Source organism: Arachis ipaensis, chromosome B07, assembly GCF_000816755.2.
Source record: "Arachis ipaensis cultivar K30076 chromosome B07, Araip1.1, whole genome shotgun sequence".
Lineage (NCBI taxonomy): Eukaryota > Viridiplantae > Streptophyta > Magnoliopsida > Fabales > Fabaceae > Arachis > Arachis ipaensis.
In genome coordinates, this window is record NC_029791.2 from 120,797,255 (window position 1) to 120,807,277 (window position 10,023).

A 10,023-nucleotide genomic window follows, 5' to 3' on the forward strand; every position below is an offset into this window, starting at 1 on the left:
ATGTCAAGGTACTATTAACCTCTAATGAAGATGCATCTGATTTTTTACCTTAAAATTATAAGAAATTTCAAATTAAGTCTTGACTTTGTTAGTTTAGGGTACAAACAATGGGAGGAGGAGACAATTGTGTTCCTCCACCAACCATCGAAGAGGACAAAATAATAGAAATTGAAGCTGAAAATGTTGCTATTCCTACTTCTGCTATTGAAGTTGAAAATTCTGGTGCTCCTACTCCTGCTAGTAATGCACCACAAGTAGATGAAGAAAACAAAGATGCAAACAATGAAGATCCAGAAGTTGTTTGTAAGGGAAAAAAATCATATGTTTGGCAGCATTTCACTGTACTTCCATTGACTGAGACAAAGGGACAGCATCAGGCTAAATGTCATCATTGCCAGAAAAAATACAGTTGTCACCCTACTAAACATGGCACGAATTCTCTAAATAAGCACTTGAAGAGTGCTCATAAGTGGATATTTACTAAAGTGGGGAAGCAGGGGACACTTCATGGTTATATGCCTAAAATTGATGAAGAAGGGGAACTATGCAAAGCTTTTAAGGGTTATAGCTTGGAAGATTGTAAGAAGTCTGTAGCTGAGTTCGTTGTACTTGATGAAATGCCGTTTAAAGTTGTTGAGGGGATTGGGTTTCGCAAAATGCTAAATCGATTTGAGCCAAGATTTACAGTCCCATCTAGGGTGACGGTCTCAAGAGATTGCTTTCAACTTTATTTAGATGAGAAGAAAAAGCTAAAAGAATGGTTGGCAAAGTCATGTGCTCGGGTTTACTTGACAATAGATTGTTGGACATCAAATCAGAATTATAGTTATATGAGTTTGACTGCACATTTTGTTGATGAATAATGGAAGTTACAAAAGAGAATTATAAATTTCTGCCAGATTGAGAACCACAAGGGTGATACAGTAGGAAGAGAAATTGAGAAATGCTTGAGAGAGTGGGGAATTGAAAAAGTCTTCACAATCACAGTGGATAATGCAACTTCGAATGACGGAGCTATTACTTACCTTCAAAGGAAATTAGGTGCAAGAGGTGGGTTAATGTGTGGAGGAAAGTATATGCATGTGAGATGTTGCGCTCATGTTCTGAATTTGATAGTGAATGAAGGAATTAAGGTGAAACAAACTTCAATTGAAAGCATTAGAAATGCTGTCAGGTATGTTAGGTCCTCTCCTCAATGGACTAAAAAATTTAAAGACTGCATTGAAGCTGAGTTGATTGAATCTAAAAGTCTTGTGTGCTTGGATGTTCCAACTAGGTGGAATTCTACCTATCTAATGTTGGAACATGCTGAGAAGTTTGAAAAAGCTTTTGATAGACTTTTTGATCAAGAACCTTATTTTCTTAGATGGTTTGGAGAGGATAGTGGGGGAAAAAAGGAAAGTTGGTCCACCTACACCACTTGATTGGCAACATGCTAGATTATTCATTGAGTTTTTGAGAAACTTTTATGAAATAACTTTGAGTTTCTCTTCTTCTTTGCATGTTACATCAAACAAATATTTTCATGAAATTGCATCTATTGCTTCTCAATTAACATCTTGGAGCCAAAGTCATTCTGAATTGTTAGGGTCTATGGCATATTCTATGAAGAATAAATATCATAAATATTGGGGACCTGTTGACAAATTTAACCCGTTGTTACTTGTTGCTGTTGTATTGGATCCTCGTTATAAATTAGATTATCTCTGTTGGTGTTTGGAGGATGTTTATGACAAGGAAGTGTCTACTAATATGACTAGTTTTGTTAAATTAACATTAGAGACTTTATATAAGTTTTATGAAAAGGAGGTTGTAGATGATAAAGGAAGGGAGGATGGTGGAAGTTCATCTAGAGATGTCTTGGATGATAATACTAAAGTCTCAATTGGTGCTAAGGGAGTTTCTGAAAATAGAGTGAATATGTGGAAAAAGCAAAAAAGAGAGAAGGCTAATGCAGATAGCAAGTCAGATGTGGAGAGATATCTGGCCGAGGATACTGTAGAAGATGAGAATTTTGATATATTGGCTTGGTGGAAAGTGAATGCTTCAAAATACAGAGTTCTTTCTCTCATAGCCCGTGATGTCTTAGGTATTTCGGTCTCAACCGTTGCTTCTGAATCATGCTTTAGCACTGGTGGACGTGTGCTTGATGTCTTCCACAGCTCTTTGTCACCATTAATGGCTGAAGCTTTGATATGCACTCAAAGTTAGTTGTGCCCTTCGAAACAAGAAGTTGGAGATCAAGAGTTTGATCAATTTGATAGTAGTCAGAAGATTGTTGAAGGTACATTTATAATATTTTTATTATTGTGACTTAATTATTTGAATTAATAATCTCTTATATGAAAATGAATAATTTTATATATTTTGTAATTTGTATTTTGTAGGTTTTACTAATGCATCCATATCACAAGGAACAAGTTGACAACATTAATAGCAATTGATGGATGACTATTCTTCTATGGTTAATGTTGTGTTATAAAGACTATGAGTTAAAGTTCTATGTTTAGGAAGAACAAGACTTTTGTGTAATGTTTTGTGTTATTTGTTTGTGACTTAACTATTTAGTATTATGAGACAATATTAGTATTGATTGTGGTTATGTTTTAATTTTAGATAATGGTTGGTTCTTGTTATAATTTTTTAAGTGAATTTTACTATGTGAATTGTGAAATAATGGTTGGAGATTAGGTGAATTTTATATGCTAAAGACCCGGTTTTCACCCTTTTTTACCCGGTTTTCACCCGGCTCGAAGATGTATAGTTTTCATCGGGTCTAGGGTCGGGTTAGGGTCTAAAAATTAGGCCCGGTCTATATTTCGGGTCGGGTCTGGGTCAGACCAAACCCGGTGTGGCCCGGCCCATGTACACCCCTAGATTGAGGCAAAAACCAGGATATATCAATACAGTGGCGGGCACGCAGAGGCAAACCAACGAAACTACCTCCAAGCAGTGGTGGAAGTGAATCGACGAAGGCTATCACCGGAGGCAAGCGCGGTGGAGGAAAGTAGCGCTTCGAACCAAGATGCAACCGGTGACGGCGGACACAAGCAAGCAAAGAAGACCGGCAGGGCGGGTCTTTTCAAATCGACAAAAGGAAGAGGATGGGGCATCGATTTTGCTCCATTGCAGCTGCAAAGAAGAAGAAGAACAGAGAAGACCAGAGCCATGACAGACAACATCGAATGAGGACAACTGACTTGGCGAAGCACATCGAACCTCCTCTGTCCATCGCTTCGGCGGACAAGAAGATGAAGAACAAAGTCCATTTTTTTTAAATAAATAAAATAACTACTAAATTTATGCTTATAGACATACACCTTATTGCATATCTCGTCCTCAAGAAAAACGAGATTATTATGAATGTATCTCATCTCTGTAAGAAATTATTAATAGGATTTTTAGTCTGCAAACAAGCTAAGACAGTACAATTTTTTTGAACGTATCTCGCCTATGACAAGGATTTACGTTCATAACATTCTCGTTCTTGCGGAAGACAACATACATGTTTAATAAAGTTGTTATATGTGCAGACGTAATACACATGGAACAACAATTTTCAACTATATAAGGAGCTCGTTTTTTTATTGTAACTTCAGTATCCTTTTTTCAATTCTCTTTACATATTCTCTAAAAATATCTAATAATGAGTACGTTGTTGTTAGTGTTTATGTGAATGATTGTACTACAGGCAACAACGAAAGAGTTGTGTTTGATTGTCCGGACCTGGTCTTGTTTCAAACCCTTTGGCTTGACACTGCACGATTTGAAGAATCTGATATTAATGAAGATGGGAGTTAAAGGTCAAAGGGAGGTTACCAGAATTGGGTATAGGTTCCTCGCTCATTTGGCAAACGAAAGCTTCAAGTTCAAGCTTTTCTGGGTCATAGCGATGAACACGTGCGTGCGATGTTTGAGGCCCATGAAAGAATCCTAGCACACCAAGTCATGGAGTTATATACCAAGGTCATTGATATTGTCAGTGGAGGTGTTGGCCCTGTTAAGGGTAGTATTGTAAAATAAGATCAAGATGAGCTCAAGAAAAGTCAAGAAAATGTAACCTAACTACTAAGTGATAAAGCAGGTATTTAGGTGTTAGTTATTGAGTCATTTGATTTTTCTTCTAAGCTTATATAAACCTGAGAATACTTGTGTAAAGTGTTGGCTTCTATTCTAATAATCAATTTTACAGATTCACATTTTTCTTCCTCTGTTTTACTTGCTGTGAAAAGCTTTTTTCATAGAAAACCCTTTATGGTATCAAGAGCTTGAAGGTTCGAAAGATCCATGGCTCCTGAGAACGATTCTCCTCCCACATCTTCCAATACCCATTCTTCTGTCACCAATCCAGTCACTAATAATAATGCTACAACAGTCATTTATCAACAAAGATCATTCAATCCCATTTCTGATAAGCTGTGTGAAACTAATTTCAAAACTTGGCAACAATAGACCTTCAATGCGATTCAAGGGCAAGGTTATGAAGATCATCTCATCAAAGAACGCATTTCTCCACAATTTTCACCCATTGCTGATCAAGAAGCAGGAATTGAGTCATCTCCTTACAAGCAATGGAAGCAAGATGATTGTCATTTGGTTTCTTGGCTGCTTGCATCAATGGATGAAACTTTCAAGAACAAAATGGTGGGTCACAAACTCAGTTATGAAATATGGCAGAAAATTGAAGACTATTTTGCATAATCAGCTAGGTACAAGATTGAGCAACTCAAAGCACAATTGAAATTGATAAAGAAACAAGGTATGTCAGCCAGTAAATATATCTTTAAGATCAAGAATGTTGCGGATTGTCTTGCAGCTTTAGGTAAACCCCTCTCTACGCAAAAACATGTGAAAACTTTATTGGAAGGGTTGAATGAAGATTATCAACATCTTCTTATTACTATCAATGCTAAACTAGAAATTTACAATCTGGTTGAAGTAGAGAACCTAATCATGTCTCATGATGACATGATCGAAAGATTCAAGAGAAATAATTCTGGAATGCTTCAAGCAAACATCACTCAGAGCTCCTTTCCAACTTTTCAAAACTCATCTCGAGGTAATGGCTTTAGGAGAGGCAAAGGGGGTAGATTTGGCAGAGGAGGAAGATCATTTTCTGCAAATAATAGACCGGGTTTATGGTCGCTTTGGACACATAGCATGGCATTGTTTCAATCGATTCAACCAAGACATACCTCTCCCATCTCAGAATCAAGCATCACAGCCTAGGAATTCATTCTATAACCCAAACACCTTAACTTCATCCAACTCCTCACAAGGTTCATCATCAGCTTCGATTATCCCTCCACCTCTAGCATCATCTTTCCATCATCCTACTGCCTTTCTTGCAGCATCAACTTCGGTTTCAGACCATGCTTGGTACCCAGATACTGGGGCCTCACACCATGTTAATCCAAACCAATCAAACTTGATGACATGTTCAGAATACACCAGACCTGAACAGGTTCAAGTAGGTAATGGTGCAGGTATTTCTATTTCTCAGATTGACAACTCTTTCTTATATTCTCTAGACTCTAAACGATTCTTTATGTTACAATAATTGATACACACACCTCATATCACTAAGAATTTAATTAGTGTTTTGAAATTTGCTCAGGACAATTATGTATACTTTGAATTTTATGCTAATTTCTGCCTTGTTAAATGTCATTTTACACAGAAAGTTCTCTTACAAGGTATACGTAGAGGAGGGATATATCAATTTACCTATGTTGCTGTGCCTCCCCCTTCTCACTCAACAAATTCTCCTATTGTTTTTACTATATCATGTTCAGTTTTAGATTTGTGGCATAAACGCCTAGGACATTCATCTTTAAAATCTGTTAAACTTGTACTATCTCAATGTAATATTTGGACACCAAATAAGAATGTTAATTAAGGTATCCATGTTTGTGATAATTGTGCACAAGCAAAAATGCACAAGTTACCGTTTCAAGAATCTAATACTTTATATTCTGCACCTTTTGATCTTGTATTTTCTGATATGTGGGGGCCTGCACCATATGTTTTCCATCTTGGATTCAAGTATTATGTGACTTTCATTGATGTCTATTCGAGATATACCTTTACTTTTTTACTTGTTCACAAGTCTCAGGTCTTTAAAGCTTTTCAACAATACAAACTATATATAGAAAAATTGACTGGTTATAAGATTAAAGAGTTACAAACAGATAATGGAGGAGAATATACCTCTAATGCCTTTTCTCAATTTTTAGCATCTGAAGGTATTCTTCATCGATTTTCTTGTCCCTATGTTCATGAATAAAATGGGACTGCAGAAAGAAAACATAGACATCTCATAGAAATGAGTCTTGCTATGCTCTCTACTGCATCAATGCCTCTAGTGTATTGGGATGAAGCTATCCTCACTTCAACATATTTAATTAATCGAACCCCAACTCAGGTTCTATCGAATTTGTCTCCATATGAAAAATTATTTGGCAAGAAACCAGATTACACTCTCTTTAGGATATTTGGTAGTAGTTGTTATCCATACATTCGACCTTATAACAAACATAAATTAGAACACATATCTCTTAAATGTATCTTTCTAGGCTATGCACCTAACTTCAAAGGCTATAAATGCTTTTCACAAAGTGAAAAAATTTATATTACTAGGCATGTGATATTTGATGAATCTGAATTTCCATATACACAGTTGTTTCTAGTTGATAATGCAGGTTCAGCTCTTAATTATGCTCAATATCATCACACTGAAGGTCCTGCCTTGTTTCATAAATCAACTACCACTACTGTGAAACCACCTCCTACTACAACAAGTCACCTCTCTCAGCATCATGGACAGGAATTCAATTCATTCCCAACACAACCAGCCACTGATGACCTGCCTATATTACTGTCCCATCATCTTCAATGGAACTCAACACAGGTATAGAGAGTCAGCTTCCATCATTAGAAACGGAATCTCAACATAATCATACTTATACCTCCATCACTTCTAATATGCAAAATTCTCACCCTATGTTAACAAGGTCCAAAAATGGCTCATCAAGACCAAAAGCTTTAACAACAAATACTACTTTAACTAATAACTATTTTGATCAACCCCCAAAATCTGCAGCTGTTGCTTTAAAATTTCTGCATTGGCACAATGCCATGAATGAGGAATTTAATGCCTTGATGAGAACCAAAACTTGGACCTTAGTTCCAACACCACCCAATGTCAAAATCATTGGGTGTAAGTGGGTTTTTGCTATTAAAAGACAGCCAGATGGTACTGTTCATAAGTACAAAGCCAGATTGGTTGTCCAAGGCTTTCACCAATCTGAAGGCTTTGATTTTGAACAAGTGTTTAGTCCGGTGATTAGACCGATAACTGTGAGACTTATTCTATGCATTGCTTTATCACACAAATGGACAATTCGTTAATTTGATTTTAACAATGCATTTTTAAATGGTGATCTTCATCAAACTATCTATATGCATCAACCAATTGGTTTTGAAACAAACTCTGATTCATATGTGTGTAAATTAAATAAATCTCTATATGGTTTAAAACAAGCACCTAGGGAATGGTTTGATAAATTAAGTACAACACTAAACTCATTTGGTTTCTGCAGTTCTAAGTCAGACTCGTCTCTTTTTATTAGACATAAACCAGATTTGGTAATGTACATTTTATGTTATGTAGATGACATCATTATCACTGGTAGCTATAATAGTGACATAGCTAACATGATACAGCAGTTAGATAAAGTTTTCTCTCTAAAAGATCTAGGGGAGTTAAGTTATTTTTTGGGAATAGAGGTTAAAAAGACTGCTCAAGGTCAACTTCATCTATCCCAAACCAAGTATATAATTTATTTGTTATCTAAAATAGGCATGGGGGAAGCAAGCCCAATGCCTACACCTATGGTTTCATCCTTACAATTGTTGTCCAGTGGTTCTGAGAAGTTTGATGATGCAAAACTATATAGAAGTGTGGTAGGAACATTGCAATACTTGTGTATCACACAGCCAGACATATCTTTTGCAGTAAGCAAGATAAGTTAATTTATGCAATGTCCTTTGCTTGCTCACTGGAAGGCAGTAAAGAGGCTGCTAAGGTATCTGCAAGGCACAAAAGAGCATGGAATTTTGATCCATCCAAGCACAGATTATAGGCTTTATGGGTTTGCTGATGCAGATTGGGCAACAGACTTGGAGGATCGAAGGTCTGTAACAGGTTATTGTGTTTTCTTAGGTCCTAATTTGATTACTTTGTGTTGCAGGAAGCAGACCACAATCAGTAGAAGCTCAACAAAGGCAGAATTCAGGAGTCTAGCTGCCTGTGAAGGGGAGTTGGTCTGGTTAACAAATTTACTTGCTGAATTGATGATTCCTCTCAAAACAGTCCCCACTATTTTCTGTGATAACCTCAGCACCGTGTCACTCACAGCAAATCCAGTGCTGCATAATCGTACCAAGCATTTTCAACTTGATGTTCAAATTATTCGAGAGAACCTAAAGTCCAAATCTCTCCATATGGTCCACATTCCAGGGAACGAACAGGTAGCTGATATAATAACAAAGCCCCTCTCAGTGACTACTTTTCAGAGGTTGAAGGACAAACTTCGAGTGATTCAAAGGCCTCACTCAAGTTTGCGGGGGGTGTTAAGGGTAGTATTGTAAAACAAGATCAAGATGAGCTCAAGAAAAGTCAAGAAAGTGTAACCTAGCTACTAAGTGATAAGGCAGGTATTTAGGTGTTAGTTATTGAGTCATTTGATTTTTCTTCTGAGCTTATATAAACCTGAGAACACTTGTGTAAAGTGTTGGCTTCTATTCTAATAATCAATTTTAGATTCACATTTTTCTTCCTCTGTTTTACTTGCTGTGAAAAGCTTTTTTCATAGAAAATCCTTTAGGCCCATCTACATCCGCATCCTTGGGACAACTGATTATTGCATCTCAGTTTCATTACACTACACCAAAAGATCACATACAGGAGGACTCTAAATCAAATGAGGAGTATATTGATGAGACCAAGAGTTCCTTCGATAGCTCTGAGGAGGATGAGTTTGTAGTGGATACTCCATTTAGACAGAGATTTCTCTTACCCACACTAATTATTATGCCTAACCTATCCAGTATGCCTAGCCACTTTCAAACTCCACACTAACTACTATGTGTCATCAATTAGTTGGGTGACGATTACAACCTTAACAGGGGCATTGAGTTTCAGGTAGGCCACCGGTTCAGGAGCAAGAAAGTTGTTCATCTGAGGGTGAAAATTTTCAATATTCGGTAGGATGTGGAGTACAAAGTGGTTGAGTTTAATTCAAGTAAATCTTAGCAGGGTATTCGTGGAGCATACACGTCACTTAGACAAAATCTTGATTATTAGTAAGTAATTAGCCTCCATTTATGTTTTAAACAATTTATGGTTTTTGCTATTTAGTCATGACTTACATGTTTAGTTTGATGTTGTATTTTTTAGGGTTCGTAAGTTTGGTGGACTTCAAACCTACTTGGCACCGACGATGTTTACTGGCCATGCCCAACTAGATAGCATGGTGATTAGTGGTATCGTCTTGCCTATAATCCAAGCCAACCTTTCAGTATCCATCCTGGTGTTACAGAGTGTCGTGCAACAAAATTCTCACTTCAAGCCTTAGACTTTTGCAATTGCAAAGATATATGGGTAATTGGGAGGAGTCTTACAAACAAGCTCTTAGACTTTTGCAAGTGCCTCCTGGGGACCATTGCTGACCTCTAGGTTGTGTCGTACTATGTTGATGATTTGCTTGATAGGGAGTCCAGTCAGTGTAACAAAGTATTCTAGTCATATTTGTTGTGCATTGAGGCTTTCAAGGATTGCAAGTTATTTATTTCTGTAGACGATATTCATTTGTATGGGAAGTCCACAAGTGTATTACTCATGGTTATGGTACAAGATGGTAACTCAAACATTTTCTCAATTGCGTTTACAATTGTCGAGTCCAAGTCAATTGATGCTCTTTTTTTTTTTGAGAAATTTGAGGCGTCCTACAACTAGGGCTT

At 36.9% G+C, this 10,023-nt stretch overlaps 1 protein-coding gene across 1 annotated transcript; it reads left to right on the forward strand.

The window, feature by feature from the left end:
* On the forward strand, positions 4,244–5,902 carry LOC110264743. Its single transcript, XM_021106781.1, has 2 exons — positions 4,244–5,486; positions 5,681–5,902. Exons 1-2 carry the CDS (start codon positions 5,063–5,065, stop codon positions 5,704–5,706), a joined length of 450 nt encoding a protein of 149 aa, XP_020962440.1. The 5' UTR covers positions 4,244–5,062; the 3' UTR covers positions 5,707–5,902.

What these genes read in the sequence shown, in the direction of transcription:
- LOC110264743 (XM_021106781.1), top strand. Translation starts at nt 5,063, where the DNA reads ATGGCTTTAGGAGAGGCAAAGGGGGTAGATTTGGCAGAGGAGGAAGAT. An exon ending in TCAAGTAGGTAATGGTGCAG is followed by an intron (nt 5,487 to 5,680) that starts GTATTTCTATTT and finishes CATTTTACACAG; the next exon opens with AAAGTTCTCTTACAAGGTAT.